General features: G+C 41.5%; 1 protein-coding gene across 2 annotated transcripts; it reads right to left on the reverse strand.

Annotated features, from left to right (window-relative positions):
* Positions 1-2,792: 2,792 nt before the first annotated feature.
* On the reverse strand, positions 2,793-15,394 carry EAPP (E2F associated phosphoprotein). 2 transcript variants are annotated; one of them, XM_037503198.2, is made up of 6 exons: positions 15,247-15,394; positions 12,798-12,979; positions 11,270-11,365; positions 9,068-9,185; positions 5,589-5,702; positions 2,794-4,193 (listed from the first exon to the last, which is right to left on the reverse strand). In XM_037503198.2, the coding sequence occupies exons 1-6, from the start codon at positions 15,318-15,320 to the stop codon at positions 3,917-3,919; spliced, it is 861 nt and encodes a 286-aa protein (XP_037359095.1). In that variant the 5' UTR covers positions 15,321-15,394; the 3' UTR covers positions 2,794-3,916. The 2 variants fall into 2 exon arrangements, with proteins under 2 accessions (XP_054545797.1, XP_037359095.1); XM_054689822.1 differs by lacking the exon at positions 5,589-5,702 and having other exon boundaries at positions 2,793-4,193.
* Positions 15,395-19,138: the final 3,744 nt, after the last annotated feature.

Raw genomic sequence — 19,138 nt, forward strand, 5'->3', positions numbered from 1 at the left:
CACCAACATCTGAGCCCCTTCAACACTTTCCAATTTGGCACTATCTTGAAATCAAACATTCATAAATACTATAACTTAATTACTCCAGATTTTTACCCTGAGAAATTCCTACAAACATATATCAACATGTCGAAAATTCAATGTTCAGAGCATCAATGTTTGTAACACCAAGTAATAACCCAGATATATCCATCAATAAGAAAACTTCTCAGTGGGGAGTTTTCAGCTCAAGTGTTATTTCTTTAGACCTTCTCCGAACTCTAATTTTAAAATATACTTTCAGTCATTTCTTCTAGCAGCTACCCCCTTATTTTTACATCACAGTTACTATCTTTGACTCTATGAAAAAAAGAATACTGTGCCTCTTCTTAAAAGCTAAGAACATCAACTAGCTTACAATCAGCAAGAAAACAACCACCTCAGCCCTTTAACCATTAGGAGGTGAATTCTGCCAACAACTTGAGGAAGCTTGGAGATAGACTTCCCCAGTCAAGTCTCCAGATGAGAATTCAACCTGACCAACAACTTGATTATAACCTTACAACATCCTGAGTAGACACTGCTAAATCATTCCCAGGAAACATCCTGCACAAAATTAAGGGATATGCATCATTTTCTGCCACTAAATTTGTGTTCATTTGGTACGCAGCAATAAAAACAAATACTGTAGGGCCTCCCCGGTGGCGCAGCGGTTGAGCGCTGGGTTGCAAAGCTGCCCGCAGCCTCTGCGGCGCCGGTTCGATCCCCGGCTGCTCCCCGGCCACCGGAGGAGGATCCCACATGGTGCGCAGACCTCTCCTGCCACCCGCTGCTCCCCTCAGCAGTGTACTTCAGTCCTTCTGCCTGCTCTGCTCCCCACTCTGGCTCTGGTGAATTCTCTCACCCTCCCGCGCTTCTGATTGTACCCAGTGCATGTATAAACAAAACAAATAAAATAAAATAAATAAATAAATAAATAAAAACATGCCTCTATAAAAAAAAAAAAAATAAAAAAAAAATAAAAACAAATACTGTATAGTGAAGAATAGAATTAAACTTTTAGTGATGAACCAAAACTTAATGCAGCAAAAATTCATATGTGAATTTTATTGATGCACACCTGAAACTTACATAATCTTATAATGCAATGTTACTTCAATAAACATCTATATATAGTGAGCCAACCTGATGAGGAAAAGAACATTCAAGTGTTTCAGTGGGATCACCAAACCATAGCTAATTATTAAATACTTTATGTTTCACTTAGAAAGGGAATTGGGGCAGATTAAGACAAGTGATCGCAGTCTCCCTGGCAGCCTAGGGGTTAAGTATCAGAGCTATCACCACTACAGCCTGAGTTCAATCCCCACTCCCTGCCAGGGAGCTAATCCACATGGTGCAGTAGACCTCTCCTGTCTCACCCGCTGCTCCCCTTAGCAATGTATTTCAGTGGATCCACCTGTTCTGCTCCCCACTCTGTATCTGGTGAATCTTCTCAATCCCCACATCTCTGGCCTACACCCCAGTTCTTCTATGAAAGAAAAAAAGAACAAGTAATCATTTGAAGGCTTACGTGTAGCTGTTTAAGACAGATAAGACAGTAACATTTACAAAGCATGAGAAGAGTGTGCTAAAAAGCTCTATGATTGTCAAACAATCTGAATGCAATCACATTAAGATACTATCCTAAAAAAACAAAAGAACAGAAAATAAGGTCTCTCTGGTGGCACAGGGTTAAAGTCTCAGCACTATCAAGCTATCACCAGCCACTGCAGCTTGAGTTCGATCCCCGGCCAGGGAGCTAACCCACATATGGCACAGCAGACCTCTTCTGTTTTGCCCACCGCTCCCCTCAGCAGTGTATCTCAGTAGATCTGCCTCTTCTGCTCCCCACTCTGTCACTGGTGAATCCTCTCACCCCCTGCACCTCTGGCCTATAACCCAGTTCTTGTATGCATAAATAGAAATTTTAAAAAATAAATCTTAAGGCCTCCCTGGTGGTACAAGGGATTAAGATGCAACCTATGAAGCTCTCCTCAGCCGCTGCAGCACGAGTTCAATTCCCCAGCCGGCCAGGGAGCAACCACATGGTGCAGCAGACCTCTCCTGACTCGCCTGCTGCTCCTCTCAGCAGTGTACTTAGGTCAGTCTGCCTGTTATGTTCCCCACTGTCTCCAGTGGATCCTCTCACCCCCCATACCTCTGGCCTGTATTCCAGCTCTTGTATGCATTAAAAAAAAATCTTAAATAATTTTTTTTTAAGATTTACTTATTTATTTATACAAGCACTGGGTACAGTCAGAAGCACGGGAGGGTGATAGAATTCACCAGAGCCAGATCGGGGAGCAGAACAGGCAGACGGACGAAATACACTGCTGAGGGGAGCAGCGGGTGTGGCAGGAGAGGTCTGCATGCCATGGGGTCCCTCACCGGCGGCCAGGGATCGAACCGGCGCTGCAGAGGCTGCGGGCAGCTTTGCAGCCCAGTGCTCAACCGCTTCGCCACCGGGGAGACCAGAGATATGTTTTATTTTAAGATTTATTTTTAGGGCCTCCCCTGGTGGCACAGTGGTTGAGCGCTGGGCTGCAAAGTTGCCCGCAGCCTCTGCAGCACCGGTTCGATCCCCAGCCACCAGCGAGGCTCCCACATGGCACGCAGACCTCTCGTGCCACACCCGCTACTCCCCTCAGCAGTATATTTCATCCGTCTGCCTGTTGTGCTCCCCACTCTGGCTCTGGTGAATTCTCTCACCCTCCCGTGCTTCTGACTGTACTCAGTGCTTATATAAATAAGTAAATCTTTTTAAAAAATAAAACATATCTCCTGAATTTTTTTTACACTTTATCACATCTCTATTAGACTAAGAAGACCCTGAGTTTTCTTTTATTTTTTTTAAGATTTATTTATTTATGCTACAAGAGCTGGGGTACAGGCCAGAGGTGTTGGGGGTGAGAGGACCCACCAGAGACAGAGTGGGGAACAGACAGGAAGACTGACTGAAATACACTGCCGAGGGGAACAGCGGACAAGTCAGGAGAGGTCTGCTGCGCCATGTGGGTAGCTCCCTGGCTGGGGATCGAACTTGTGCTGCAGCAGCTGCTGATAGCTTCATAGGTTCCATCTTAACCCCTTGCATTATTAACCAGGAAGGCCCCGACCCTGAGTTTTCTAATGTTATTTCTGCAAATAGTCCAAATACATAATTCTTCAAAATAGCTAAAATGTACAGATGTCTACAATGCAATTTTCTCCCACGCTGCCAATAATGATCTATATTTAAAAAAAAAAAAAAACCATGATTACCAGCAATAGAAGGAATGGTAGACACAAGAGGCAACAACAGAATTAATTTTAAGTCTAAGATCAGAGGATGAAGATGCTCTCTCTCACCACAAATTTTTATTTTACAATGTTAATCATTACATTACAAGATTGGAAAGTACAGCTCCATTAAGGAAAGACCTATATTTACTCAAGGCTATAACTCCATATAATTGCAACCATAACTAAATACCTCCTCTCCATTCTAAGAGGTAGAGGGGAAATAAAGATACATCTTAGCATAGTTTCTAATTTAAACACACCATCTGGTATATCCAAAATAAAAAGATAAAAATAACTCTGAAACAAAGATTACTTATAATTCCAGAATATTTTAATTTTAAAGAGTTTTAGTAAATAAAAACCCCACAATTTCCAAATGTCCATCAAAAGTGGAATGAATAATCAGTCCCGTCAGAGTTGGGGAAATTTTTTTAAATAAAGTAAGTGGAGCAGTATGAAGGCTGCTAACCATTCTCTTTCAAAAAGATAAAGATAAAACACTGCTTCCTCAAATAACCACTCAGAATGTCACTTGATAGGAAGAAGCAGTAGGAAAGTAATTGTTCATATTTACCTTATATACAGTACTGAACAATTAAGTGCCAGCTGTTATCTAGGAATGGCTTGCTAAAACATTGAAAAAATGAAAGACTTCATCCTTGTCAAAAACTGCCACTTCAGTGGAACATTCAGTGCACATCACTGGGTGGTAGATTTCTTCCACTTCTGTATCTACCTGCTCTGAAGCATCTTCATGATTAGACCGCATCTTCTTATGGCTTCGCCTTTTCTTCCTATTCTCTGGGGTTTTGTATCTTAGGACCTCCTCTTTGTTGACAGAACAATTCATCACAAACATTGCTCTATACTGAGTTTTGTATGATTCATGCCTAAGAGAAACAGGAAACAGAGAATTTGGATAATACATTTAGCTAAAATTTGAGAATACCAAAAACTTACTGACATGCCTGCCAGCGTAAAGACATGAGCACAAAACAGAAAAGTTAAAGAAATGTTAAGACTAGGAAGAAACTTGTTACATAATATAAGAATGAATATATCAGGGGTCTCCTTGGTGGTGCAGGGGTTAGACACCATCCAGGGCCTCCCTGGTGATGCAAGGGGTTAAGCATAGCACTGTGAAGGTATCTGTAGCCACTGTAGCACAAGTTTGATCCCCAGCCAGGGAGGTAACCCACATGGTGCAGCAGACCTCTCCTATCTCACCCGCTGATCCCCTCAGTAGTGTATTTCAGTCAGTCTGCCTATTTTGTTCTCCACTCTGTCTCTGGTGAATCCTCTCACCCCGTGTAGCTCTGGCCTATACCCCAGTTCTTGTATGCATAAATAAATCTTTAAAATAAATAAATAAATAAAAATAAAGACACCATTGGTATATCCGAAATATACTTATCAAGCTATCTCAAGCCACTGCGGCACTAGTTCAATCCCTGGCAGGCCAGGGAGCTAACCCACATGTACTGCAGACATCTCCTGCCTTGCCTGCTGCTCCCCCTCAGCAGTGTTATTTCAGTAGATACGCCTGTTCTGTTCCCCACTCTATCTCTGGTGAATCCTCTCACCCCCTACCTCTGGCCTTGTATGCATAAATTTATCTTTTAAAAAAAAAAACTTGCATATTCAAATAAAGTACTCCCCAACAGCAAACTTTTTTTAATGGTTAAAATAGTAAATTTCATCTTACATACATTTTATCACAATCAAAAATGTTGAGAGTATGTCATTCCATAACATATATGCAGAGGCCTCCCCGGTGGCACAGCGGTTGAGTGCTGGGTTGCAAAGCTGCCCGCAGCCTCTGCAGCGCTGGTTTGATTCCCGGCTGCTCCCCGGCCACCAGAGGAGGGTCCCATATGGCGCACAGACCTCTCCTGCCGCCCGCTGCTCCCCTCAGCAGTGTACTTCGTCACTCTGCCTGCTCTGCTCCCCGCTCTGGCTCTGGTGAATTCTCTCACCCTCCCGCGCTTCTGACTGTACCCAGTGCTTATGCAAATAAATAAATAAATCTTTTAAAAAAAAAAAAAAAAATATATGCAGTTCCCACTGAATCCTTATAAACACTGACAAGTACTTTATAAGAAAAGCTACTTAGAAATAAGTATAACCAAAATTATTTGTATATATCATATAAGCATTATGTAGCAAGGATTTGTGAGTACACAGTTTTATCAGACTTCCTAAGTACCTCAAAGTCCATTTCTGATTTAAACAAAGGAACTAACTTATTTTTTGATGTGTGTGTGCTGTTACCCTTTATCCATTACCTTTGGCAATCAAGACACAGTGTGGTCATGCAGGCAGGACAATTCAAAACAGCATCACTATTTGGAACAGGGTGTTGCTGTTGACGTCGCCTCTGTAATCCAAAACCATGGTAACTAGAACAAGGGAGCACCAAGGTACACATTAAAGTCAGATCCAGATTTCTAATGCCACTCTCCAATTTTTAAATAAACAGCAGGGGCACAAAGGGTTAAGCACTGCACTACGAAGCAGTCTGCAGCCTCTGCAGCACGAATTCCCCAGCCGGCCAGCAGATCTCTCCTGTCTCAGCTGCTGCTCCCCTCAGCAGTGTGTTTCAGTCAGTCTGCCTGTTCTGTTCCCCGCTCTGTCTCTGGTGAATCCTCTCACGCCCCGCATCTGGCTGGTACCCCAGCTCTTGTGTGAATAAATAAAAATCTTAAAAAAAAAAAAAAGCAAGCTCATAAGCTCTGAATCCTAAGGATTTGTGTCTGTTTTGTTCCCTGTTGTATTTCAAGAGTATAAAATGGTATCTGCTATATAGTAAGGGCTTGATAAATACTTGCTGATTAAAAGAACAAAGCATGAAATCCACTTATGATGACAAAGTATGAAAGTATGTATTTTTTAAAAATTTATTTTTATTTATTTGTGCATGCAAGAACAAGGGTGTAGGTCAGAGGTGTAGGGGTAAGGATTCACCAGGGACAGAGTGGGGAGCAGAACAGGCAGATCTACCGAAATACACTTTTTTAAGGGGGGCAGTGGGCAAAACAGGAGAGATCTGTTGCACCATGTGGGTTAGCCCCCTGGCCGGAATCAAACTCATGCTGCAGTGGCTGGCAACAGCTTGATAGCACTGAGACTTTAACCCTTGTGCCACCAGGGAGGCCCCTGAAAATATATTCTTAAAGGAGGCTAATGGTAAACTAATAAAAATAGTAAACAAATGATAAACTATTTAACTATTTGCATTTATTCCTAAACTCTTTAAATATTTGTGAGGAAAAAATACTGAAAATGTGGTACATATAACTGTTAAGTATCTTCAATGCTCAGCAAATTTCAAAATCCAAATCAGAGGAGGCTAACTTAGTCATTCATTCAATACATATTGAGAACCCATGTAACAATGCATAAAATGCTTGGCATATAGCACCGAATCAGACAGGCATGATCACTACTTAAAATGTAGTGAATCATTATTTGAAACTGGTTTCTGTGGTCTTAAAAGTCTATCAGGGCCTCCCCTGGTGGCACAAACAGTTGAGCACAGCGCTGTGAAGCTGTCCACAACCTCTGCAGCGCCAATTCGATTCCCAGCCAGCGGGTGAGGATCCCACATGGCGCAGCAGACCTCTCCTATCACGCCCACTGCTCCCCTCAACAGTGTATTTCGTCAGTCTGCCTGTTCTGTTCCCATCCTGTCTCTGGTGAATCCTCTCACCCTCCCACGCATCTGGCCTGTACCCGGGTTCTCGTATGTATAAATAAATAAATCTTAGAAAATAAATAAATAAAAGTCTATCATTTCTTGATATAGGAATATATCAAGTCAAAATATTTCTTCTCAAGACTATGTAACAAAAAAAATGTATTTCATCTTATTCATTGACAAATTTTGTTATTAAAATTGGGAACTAGATTATCAGCTCCCTGACTTTCTCAATATCACTCATAGAGCTTAAAATGTTCAATTCACACTGCTGATGATCAAAAAATAATTCATTAAAGAAATGCAAAGGGCCTCCCTGGTGATGCAAGGAGTTAAACACAGCACTATGAAGTTTTCTGCAACCTCTGCAGCACAAGTTTAATCCCCAGCCAGGGAGCTACCCACATGGTGCAGCAGACCTCCCCTGCCTCACCCACTGCTCCCCTGAGCAGTGTATTTCAGTCAATCTGCCTGTTCAGTTCCCCACTCTTTCTCTCGTGAATCTTCTCACCCTCCATATCTCTGGCCTGTACCCCACTTCTTGTAAGTATAAATAAATAAATCTTTAAAAAAAAATGCAAAGAACAACTGGAAGAAGCGGTGCCTCGGTAAAACTGAAGAGGAAAAAGGACAAAATGGGAGAGTGGAGGATTAAAGGTGGCATAAAAAGACCCACAGCACATTAAAATCCCTCTGTACTGGAAAAATAGAGGTTCTTGGGCCTCCTTGGTGGCACAGGGGCTAAAATCTCAGCACTATCAAGCTATCACCAGCCCTTGAGGCACTAGTTCAATCCCCGCCCAGCCAGGGAGCTAACCCACATGGTGCAGCAGATCTCTCCTGACTCGCCTGCTGCTCCCCTCAACAGCGTATTTCAGATCTGCCTGTTCTGCTCCCCACTCTCTCTGGTGAATCCTCTCACCCCCTGCATCTCTGGTCTACACCCCAGTTCTTGTATGCATAAATAAAAATAAATCTTAAAAAAAAAAAAAAACAATCTATACCAACACATGAACAAACAAATTGATATATCCATACAATGGAATATTATTCATCCATTAAAAAGGAAATATTGATATAAACTACAATATGATTTAACCTCAGAAAACATTATGCTAAGTGAAATAAGTTAGATGCCTAGGTCACACGTTGTAGGATACTCCATTTATATCAAATATCCAGAATAGAAGCCACAGAGGCAAATGGGTAGTTGCCAGAAACTGGGGAAGGGAGATGGGGAACTGCTTAACAAATATAGTTTCCTTTGGAATCGTAACAATGGTTTGAAACTAGATAAAGGTTGTGCCCGCACATCATCATAGATGTACTAAATGCTATTAAATTGTTCATTTCTAAATGGTTAATTTTGTTATATGAAATTCATCTCAATTTTTAAAAATCAAATTAGTAAATAGTTAAAAACAATTTATGTGGTAAGCATATCATACACTATTCATATAAACTTTTTTTTTAAGATTTATTTTTATTTATTTATGCATACAAGAACTGGGGTACAGGCCAGAGGTGTGGGGTAGGGATGTAAAAGGATTCACTAGAGACAGAGTGGGGAGAACAGGCAGATGTACAGAAACACACTGCCTGAGGGGAGCAGTGGGCAAGACAGGAGAGGTCTGCTTCACCATGTGGGTTCATTCCCTGGCCGGGATCAAACTCATGCTGCAGTTGCTGCTGATAGATAGCTTCATAGTGCTATGTCTTTAACCCCTGTGCCACCAGGGAGGCCCCTTCATATAAACTCTTAATCTCAAATTTATTTCAAACTGTGTTTACTTGGAGAAAATCAGTTCTGTTTCTTGAATGGAAAGAGTGACTACAGGAACTTGAATTCAACAGTAATTTTTTAAAAAGTAATTGAATGAAATTTGCTAGTTATATTCAAATTGAACTACACACAGCAGTTTTTCTCCAAGCTTGCTTTGTTTAGGTGTGCCTGTATAAACATATATATGTGTACACCCACACATTCAAAATGTGAATAAAGTAAAAAATCATCATTTAATCATTTTTTTTCTCTAAAGATTCTAAATATTAAATTTCAGTTCTTACCCTCTTCTCTGTGCATCAACCCAGGCCTGATCTCTGTTGTCTTTTTCAGGATCATATAATAATTCATCATTTGTTGGAATCCTGTGTCGCTGCTTCTTTTTTTTCTTGGTCATCTGTGCTAATTTTGAAAATATTAAGGACATGAATAAGTATCAAGTTTAAAGTTCACACTTCTTTAACACAGAATGGAGAATCCCACTTCCTAAGTTATGTATTTTTTTCTACTTATTTTTTTCCTAAAAAAAGTCTCTAAACTTCGTCCAATTAAAGTTTGTGTACAATTAATAAGGCACTAAAAATGAAGATGACTGAGAAGTCAAAAAATTTTTCACTGAATACCGGCATCTCAAGTAATAGGTTCAAATAATAAGAATTCAGAATCTAAAAAGGCCACCCAAAGCAGGCCAAAAATAAAAATTGTTTTTGATATCTAAATTCTCCATATGATCCTAGATATAAATGCTACTAAAGTCAGAACAAAAAATATTTCAAAAAAGAATGAAAAAAAAAAAGGGGCCTCCCTGGTGGAACAGGGGTTAAACAGCACTGTGAGGCTGTCTGCAACCTCTGCAGCATGAGTTCGACCCCCGGGTGGCCAGGGAGCTACCCCATGGCGCAGCAGACCTCTCCTGTCTCACCTGCTGCTCCCCTCAGCAGTATATTTCAGTCAGTCTGCCTGTTCTGCTCCCCACTGTCTCTGATTAATCCTCTCACCCCCCTCACCTCGGGCTGTACACCAGTTCTTGCATGCATAAATCAATCTTTTTTTTTTTTAAATAGAGGCATGTTTTATTTATTTATTTGTTTGTTTGTTTGTTTGTTTATACATGCACTGGGTACAGTCAGAAGCATGGGAGGGTGAGAGAATTCACCAGAGCCAGAGCAGGGAGCAGAGCAGGCAGAAGGACCGAAGTACACTGCTGAGGGGAGCAGCGGGCAGCAGGAGAGGTCTGCGCGCCATGTGGGACCCTCCTCCGGTGGCCAGGGAACAGCCGGGGATCGAACCGGCGCCGCAGAGGCCGCGGGCAGCTTTGCAACCCAGCGCTCAACCGCTGCGCCACCGGGGAGGCCCAATAAATCAATCTTTGCTCAAAGATTTATTTATTTAAACATACAAGAGCTGGGGTACAGGCCAGAGGTGTGGGGGTTGAGAGGATTCACCAAAGACAGAGTGGGGAGCAGAACAGGCAGATCTACTGAAATACACTGCTGAGGGGAGAACAGGAGAGACAAAAGAGGTCTGCTGTGCCATGGGGGTAGCTCTCTGGCTGGGGATGGAACTCATGCTGCAATGGCTGTGGATAGCTTCACAGTGCTGACACTTAACCCCTGGCACCACCAGGGAGGCCCCACACTAGACTTTTTAAATGTAGTTAAGGAGATCTACATTTAGATAATAGCACATTAAAATATAGAACTGTTTTATCGGGCCTCCCCTGGTGGTGCAGCAGTTGAGCACTGGGCTACAAAGCTGCCCACAGCCTCTGCAGCACCGATTTGATCCCTGGCAGCCGGCGAGGGTCCCACATGGTGTGACAGACCTCTCCTGTCTTGCCCGCTGCTCCCCTCAGCAGTGTATTTCGTCAGTCTGCCTGTTCTGTTCCCTGCTCTGGCTCCGGTGAATTCTCTCACCCTCCCGCACTTCTGACTGTACCCAGTGCTTGTATAAATAAATAAATAAATCTTTTTTTAAAAAAAAAACTTCATCACAGAAAATTTTTCTTTGTGTATTCCAGGGTAATTGATATAATTAAATTAGCTTCAGCTCCTATCATGTTTAACTTTGCTCAAGTTTTATACAAAATCAATCACAAAGAAAAGATAAGCTGATTTAGAAAGCAAAATATAAAAGCCAGAAGTTAAGAAAACTTCTGCAATGAGGTAAAAATATTTGAAGGTTTAAAACAAATGCTGCTTTAAGGAACCTGAAAGAAGAGTGAGGCAAGAGCCCTAAGAAGGCATTCAGTTAGGACAGACTCTACCTCTCCTCAGGTGCACCTATGTAGCACCACTGTTGGTTCCATGTCCTCTTACATGTGTATGCCCATCCACTTTGATTCAACAATTCTGCTTTTGTTTTCATATCAATGACTGCAATTTCTTAAAGGATAAGAGTCACAGGGAAATCCTAATGCCAAATGATCACAAGGTAAACTCTTTTCACAAAATGTAACAGCTAAACCTAGTAAACATGTTACTTACTTGTTTTGTCTTCATCCTCAGAATCAGAATCAAAATATATATCATCATAGTACTTTGTTGAAGTTGTTCCAACTTTCCCATACCCTGAGCAAGAACCTATTCAAACCATAAGGAAAGTTTACAGATTAAATCATACATAATTCACAAGTAACTTCAATCTCATTTGGATGGGAAAATTGTTTCACATCAAAGACATACTATCTCTGTGCCCTATGTTATTACAGAGAACTTCCCCTCCTTGATTAAATGTTCCAAATCATGAAAAAATTATTCTAATTAAACAGCCACCAGCATACAGATTTCTACTTTTCAGTTATGCAGTATATTGTGGAAAATAGGAATCATCTTGTTTTAACGGACTTTAGGGGAAAGGGGATAGCCCTACAGAGAAACAGGGAATGAGTCAAGGACATATTCTTACTCTTCTCACTTGTGCCTAATGCCATGACATTTTCCACACAGATGCCTGCATCCCTAAAAGATTTGCTTTTGTTCTTCCTCTTATTTTTTTTCTTTTAGTACTTAAGAGTTAACATACAGCATAACCACATGGAAACCAATGTTGAGAAGTCCTGTTTTCATAAGCCAGTTTTATTTATACAAGCACTGGGTACAGTCAGAAGCATAAGCCAGTTAAAAACTGGCTTAAGCATAAGCCAGTTAAAAACATTTTACAAAATGACCAATTATCAAACATATTCACCAGAGACAGAGAGGGGAGCAGAACAGGCAGGTTGATTAAAAAACATTGCTGAGGGAAGCAGTGGGTGAGATGGGAGAGGTTTGCTGTGCCATGTGGGTTAGCTCCCTGGCCAAGGATTGAACTCCTACTGCAGTGGCTGGCAATTGCTTCATAATGCTGAGACTTAACCCCCAGCACCACTAGGGAGATCCCATAATTGAACTTTCTTTAAGTACTATTGAATATATTAGAAATGTCTGTCATTAATTTTGATAGCATGAAATGCCCTCTGATGTCTGCTTTAATTCTGTCATTCTATTGATGGGGAAACTCAGGAAAGGATGCCAAGTAAATTGGCAGAAGTTGTCCAGGATAAGTTGGAATTACTTTAGCATTCTCTCTATAGGTCTTTATAGCTCTGTGGCTTTTAAATTGTAAGTTAACTTGCAATATGTTCCATTTCCTACTGAAATGAGACAGGAATGTGTGATGATACATCATTTAGTATGCCATGTCCGTATTATACAATCCTAAAAAATGTGTCTACAAGCTTATATTTCTTTCTTTTCTTTTTTTTCCCAAGTCCCGGAGTAAAAATTACAAAAGGAAATTATGCAAGGAAACACTAAGTGTTCTCTCTCCAGCAACACAGGAAATTTCTTCACTAATCATCAAAGAACACTCTCAATAAACGCTCTAGTTCAGATTGCCAAACGATTTATTCATTTATTCAATAAATATCTGAATACAAACTGAAAGTGCTAGGGATAAAACAGAGCACAGACTAGGGTTCTGTCCTTACAGAGCTTACAAAAGTATTTACAGAAAATCTTAACTAAAGTTTACCTCTTTCCAGAGAGGATAACTTGTCCTCCATTGTTTTTATAGTAGAATTTAATTCAGCTTCCATTTCTTTTTCAAATTCATCTTCACTAGATGACTCACTTTCTCCAGTAAGACATTCTCTGATTAGTTTTCGTTTTTGGTCAGGAGTTCCATGTAAAAGCACATCCACTTCATCTTCAGAGCTAGTATATATAAAAACCATAAAAATATGAATATTAAAGGATTAAAATTTTAAAATTCCCATCCTCTCACTACTGAAGAATTTTTTTTTAAAGATTTTTATTTGTGCATACAAAAACTGGGGTTTAGGCCAGAGGTGTGGGGTGTGTGAGGATTCACAAGAGACAAAGTGGGGAGCAGAACAGGTAGATCTACTGAAATACACTGATGAGGGGAACAGTGGGCAAGACAGGAGAGGTCTGCTGCACCATGTGGATTAGCTCCCTGGCTGGCCAGGGATTGAACTCGGTGCAGTAGTGGCTGGCAGTAGCTTGAAAGCACTGTGTCTTTAACCCGTGCACCACCAGGGAGGCCCCCTATAAACAGTTATTCTGACTTGATAGATGAATTATTTCTGCACATTTCTAATTTTTTTAAAGGCTGCATAACATTTCCTCTTGAAGATGCTAAAATTTATTTCTAACTTTTTGCTAATATATACAATGAACATCCCTGCATGTTTCTGTTGATTTCATAGGATAAATGCTTAGAATTAGATGCAAACACCTTTCAGACTTCTGAATTTTCACACTGCTTTCCAAAAGTATTGCACCAATTCATAATTCCATCAGAAATAAAAAGTTTACTTCACAGAACATTGAGTTTTTTAAAACTCTGGACACTAAATAAAACTGTAACACAGGTATATTACTAGTATATCCACATAGACATTAATAGTTAGAAGTTAACTTACAATTTAAAAGCCACAGAGCTATAAAGACCTATAGAGAGAATGCTAAAGTAATTCCAACTTATCCTGGACAACTTCTGCCAATTTACTTGGCATCCTTTCCTGAGTTTCCCCATCAATAGAATGACAGAATTAAAGCAGACATCAGAGGGCATTTCATGCTATCAAAATTAATGACAGACATTTCTAATATATTCAATAGTACTTAAAGAAAGTTCAATTATGGGATCTCCCTAGTGGTGCTAGGGGTTAAGTCTCAGCATTATGAAGCAATTGCCAGCCACTGCAGCAGGAGTTCAATCCTTGGCCAGGGAGCTAACCCACATGGTACAGCAAACCTCTCCCATCTCACCCACTGCTTCTCTCAGCAATGTTTTTTAATCAACCTGCCTGTTCTGCTCCCCTCTCTGTCTCTGGTGAATCCTCTCACCCCCCATCCCTCCCCTCCCCACACACACCTCTGGCCTGTATCCCAGTTCTTGTGTGCATAAATAAATCTTTAAAAAAAAAAAAGTTAACTAGAAAAATAAAAGTTAACTTAAAGAGAAATATTAAATAACACAGGTGAATATGAAGAATGTTAACATCAGGATAACACAAGTTCAGGAAACACTGCAATATACCAATCAAACTGAACTACTAATAGAGGCCTATATACACCTCACAAATGGACCCATTAACTCAAACTCGTTTTCACAGGAAATCTTAAGAAACTATCTTAGTTCCCTACAACAGCAAATTTCACAGTAGTCTAATCTCCCATGCTTAAAATCCCTCCCCAGGATAGTATGAGGAAACACTGATTGAAGGAAGGAGAGAATCATGGAAAGCTTTCTGAGACATAATACTTTTAAGTTTATCAACAGGATCTGCTGAGAGCTTAGAAAGTAGCTAAATTTCCCTGGAAATCACTTGGCAAAGTAAGCAAATTTCCCCCAAGTAGGCTGAATCCTTTCTTTCTGGTAATTCCCACGGAACAGTATCTGTGCCCATCTCAGGATCAATTTTTTCTACAAAGCTCTTCCAAGCCACATACTTTGTTTCCCACTAAACTGTAAATCTGTGAAAAACAAAGATCTTATGATAGCCTCTGCAGTGCAGACCAAGCACTGGTGCTCCCAAAAAGTCTGTTAAGTGGTTCCTTATTTCTAATTACGATACTTTAGTCTTCAAAATAAGTAGCTCACTTTGACCAAATCCCGTGAGCTTCACAACATACTCATGATACAACTACCGTATGCCCTTTTCATAGGTGGGAAACCAAAAGGGACTTGCCTTAGGTCACAAGGCCAGTAAGTTGCAGAGGTCGAATTCGGTCTCACAGATTCTGCAGATTTACGCGTGGTTTCAGAATATCCCACTTCCCAGTGCCAGTGTCAGCCCCGCCTCCCCAGTGTCTGCGCGACCTCACCAGAACCCCCCTCAGCCCCCCGCAGACGACTGCAGGCCAGGACTGGGGCCCACAGGCGCCTTGAGGGGAGGAGGCAGAGGCCTGGTCTCGACCCGAAGCTCCAAGGGCCGCGCGGGGGCCGGGCAAACCTGCTCAAAGCCGGTTCCTCGTCGCTGGGCTCTTCAACTGCGTAGGGGTCATAGTCATCTCGGAGCCGGTCCATGGCGGCTGGGACTCTCCAACGACGTCCACGGGCGCCGGAGGTCCTGTTTACGCCGCCAGGTCCCTCCCCTAAAGTGCCCCCTACCCCACTTCCGCCCGCACTTCCGCTCCCGCCCGATGCGCGTGCGCAGATCGCCCTGGCAAGGGATGTGGGTGGGTAGGGCCTGTCCCGGGGTCCCCACAGCGCCCTCTGCTGCTCCTTTACTTGGAAACAGATACTTGGAAACAAAACAGTCGCGGGCACCCTCGCAAATGGCAGTCTCTAAGATGAACAGTCAACATGCAAAGTCTCAGTTCACCGAGGTGACCTAAAGAAGGAAAAATCCAAATACTGAAGAACAAGCTACCTAAAATCCTGGCTTGGTCCCCAAGCACTGACACCTAACATCCCTCCCAACCTCCTCGCCTCAATTCCTTTTTCCTCCCTTTCACCGTGAGGATGCCCCGCCTTTACACTTTTCCCTCCTCAAGCTGACTTTGTCCTCGACTATCTGCTGAAAAGTTCCTAGGTTGTCACCGGTTACTTCCTAATTGCCTTTCTTGGTCTCTTCTTAGTTCCAACATTTGCTCGGTCCTTATCCGATTCCACTTGAGATGAGGTAGATGACAACTTCTTGACTATGAGACCGGCTCTTCCCCTGTTTCTGCACCTGTATATACTCAGGTTCTAGGCTTCTCTCAGACACTCTCCTCACGTCTTCATCCACTTCAGATGATTTGAGTCCCAGCCCTCTGCTCTACTTTGTCAGTTTTCCAACTGCCTACTAGATATCTCCCCTTGCAACCCCACTAGCAATTCAAACGTAATGTACCCCCCAAACCAACTCAAGATCTCCTACTCCATTTCTATACTTCAATCAGTAACTACTTTGACTCTTGGTTTCTGCTCATGTCACTTCCTCCATCCCTGCCAGAGACTGAAAGTCTTGGAATCTTGGTTGACTCCTTTATTATTTTTTAAGATTTATTTTTATTTATCAATGTATATAAGAACTGGGGTGTAGGCCAGAGGTGGAGGGGTTGAGATGATTAAACAGAGACACAATGGGGAACAGCACAGGTGGATCTACTGAAATACACTGCTGGGGGGAGCAGCAGGTGAGACAGGAAAGGTCTGCTGTGCCATGTGGGTTAGCTCCCTGACTGGGGATCAAACTCATGCTGCAGTGGCTGCCTATAACTTGATAGCACTGAAACTTAATCTAACCCCTGCACCACCAGGAAGCCACTGTTTTTGTTCTTTTTAAAAAGATCATAAAGTATCAAAGATTTTGTTATAGATCAACTAAACTACAGCCTTTCTGCTTTTGTGTAGCCTGTGTGCAGGAAGGGTGTTCATATTTTTAAATGGTTGTAAAAAGACAGCCAAAGAATAATAATATTTCATGATATTTGATAATTACATGAAATTATATTTAACCTATAAATAAGAATACAGCCACACTTATTAATTAATGCTTTGTCTGTGGTTGCTTTCACACTGCTATGGAAATATTGAGACTGAATGTCTTTCAAAGTCTGAAATGTTTACTCTTTAGCCGTCTACAGAAAGAGTTTTATAACCTCTACGATGGATAAATGCCTTCCTCTGATTTTCCATATTCTGTACTTCAAATCTTTTCTAAAATGAATTCTCTGTCTTCAAATTTTGAAAGCTCTTCTATTCCAATGACACTCAACTGGAGGTGATTTTGCCTCCCAGGAGACGTTTAGCAATGCCTGGAAACATTGTGGTTGTCATACTGCAGGTGAGGATTACATGGACCAAAAAGTCAGGAGTGTGAGGTTGAGAAATTTTTCTCTGTTGTCTAAGATATCCCAAAATCCACAAAAACTATCCCCAAGACTAGATATTAGTAAGTTTACAATAAGGTGCTTACTGTTTTGTATTTCATTTATTATAATTGGTGTATGTCTTGCCACATAATTAAAATCTGGTTATAATAGAAAACTAGGTTGTTATCAGTTGTTTTTTTTTTGAAGATTTATTTATTTATATGAGAACCGGGGTACAGGCCAGAAGCGCAGGAGGGTGAGAGGATTCATCAGAGACAGTGCAGGGAACAGAGCAGGCAGACTGACGAAATACACTGCTGAGGGGAGCAGCAGGAATGATAGGAGAAGTCTGCTGCTCCATGTGGGACCCTCGTCGGCTGGCCGGGATCGAACTGGCGCTGCAAATGCTGCGGACAGCTTCACAGCACTGCGCTCAACCGCCTGCGCTACCAGGGGAGGCCCAAGATTTTTATTTATTTATTCAAACAAGAACTGGGACATAGGCCAGAGGTGCAGGGGAGTGAGAGGATTCAACAGAGACAGAGTGGAGAGCAGAACAGGCAGAGCTACTAAAATACACTGCAGAGGGGAGCAGTGGGTGAGACAGGAGAGGTCTGCTGCGCCATGTGGGTTAGCTCCCTGGCCAGAGAGCGAACTCGTGTTGCAGAGGCTGTGGATTGCTTCACAGTGCTGTGTTTAACCCCTTGGGTCACCAAAGAGGCCCAGGTGTAGATGGAAATTTACTGAAAAACTGGCATGTGGAAAACAGTGCACAGGAAACAATTTAAGTAATTATTTTTTCTTTTAAACTTGTATTTATATATAGTGAATGGCTCTTTGCAAAATTATCATACCTTAGCAAACTTGTATTTTCAACAGGAATCTTCCAAACTCTGAACTTCATAATTTATCCCCTCCCCCGCCCCTTTTTTAGGGTAACCTACAGTTGCTGCAAAACTGCCTGGCAGTGTTAAATGGAGACACATAAGCCACACTCCACCTTCTGGTTGAAAAGGGCTGCCTTCCTTCAGATTTTTATTTCTGTTTTCTTAATGATATTAGGCATTTATGGCTTGCTGGAAACAAAAGAAACAGCTGACAAAGTGCATCTATTTTCCTTTTCTTCTGAGAAACAGTGGAGCAGTGCCGCCCACAGGTGCTGCAGTCTGTGGTGGTCACTGTGGTCCAGCATCTGAACCCCACACAGCTCTCCATCCCCATCACCTTGTGCGCCTGCCCTTCAAAAGCCAAAAGTTCAGTCTTTTTGTTTAAATTGCCTCTGTAATTGTTAATTTTATGACTAGCATTCCTTATGGCTGCCAGTCTTATTTACCTCTAATTTCTGAAATTTAACCCTTTCAAAATACATTGTTCAATTGAGATAAAGATTGCTGTTACTTTTTTGCGAATTTTGTTTTTAAAAAATACCGTATACCACCTTCATGTATTCTGGAAAAGCATCTTAATCAGACTTACTTTTAATTAATGATGTTTTAGGGGCAGACTTTATGTATGTAATCTTTATGATTTCTGAAGAAAAGCAAATGCATTAGTATGTTTGCCTTAAACTTGTAGACTAAACCAATTATTGTCAAATAAACGGTGATAACAGTGATACTTTTTAACTGTGGTCATTGTAGATCACTTTAAAATGTGGAGTAGCTATAATAAATCTACTCCTCTATTATGTATGCTTTACAGTGCAAGTCTTAGTTTTCTCTTTACTTGTATTTCTTTTAAAGTGGCATACTGGACCAAGTTGACCAATCCCTTTACAAAAGAAGGAACTGCTTCTCTGTGCACTTTTAGCCTTCATAAAAATTGGAATTGGGCAGAGGCAGGTTAGAGACAGCTATGTGTGAAATGCAGGTTTCCTGGAACCCATCCCTAGCTCAGCCAGTGAACCATGCAGCAATTTGCCATTGGAGCCCCTTGGTAATTGTCTACATGTATGACTGACATGTAGAGGGAAAGAGCCTGCTATAGGAAATGGCACCTGTTGATGAGAAATGAGACTTGGGATAAAAGTTGGTGTACAGAAAG

Source organism: Talpa occidentalis, unplaced genomic scaffold, assembly GCF_014898055.3.
Source record: "Talpa occidentalis isolate TD23 unplaced genomic scaffold, MPIMG_talOcc4v2.1 talOcc4.11, whole genome shotgun sequence".
NCBI lineage: Eukaryota > Metazoa > Chordata > Mammalia > Eulipotyphla > Talpidae > Talpa > Talpa occidentalis.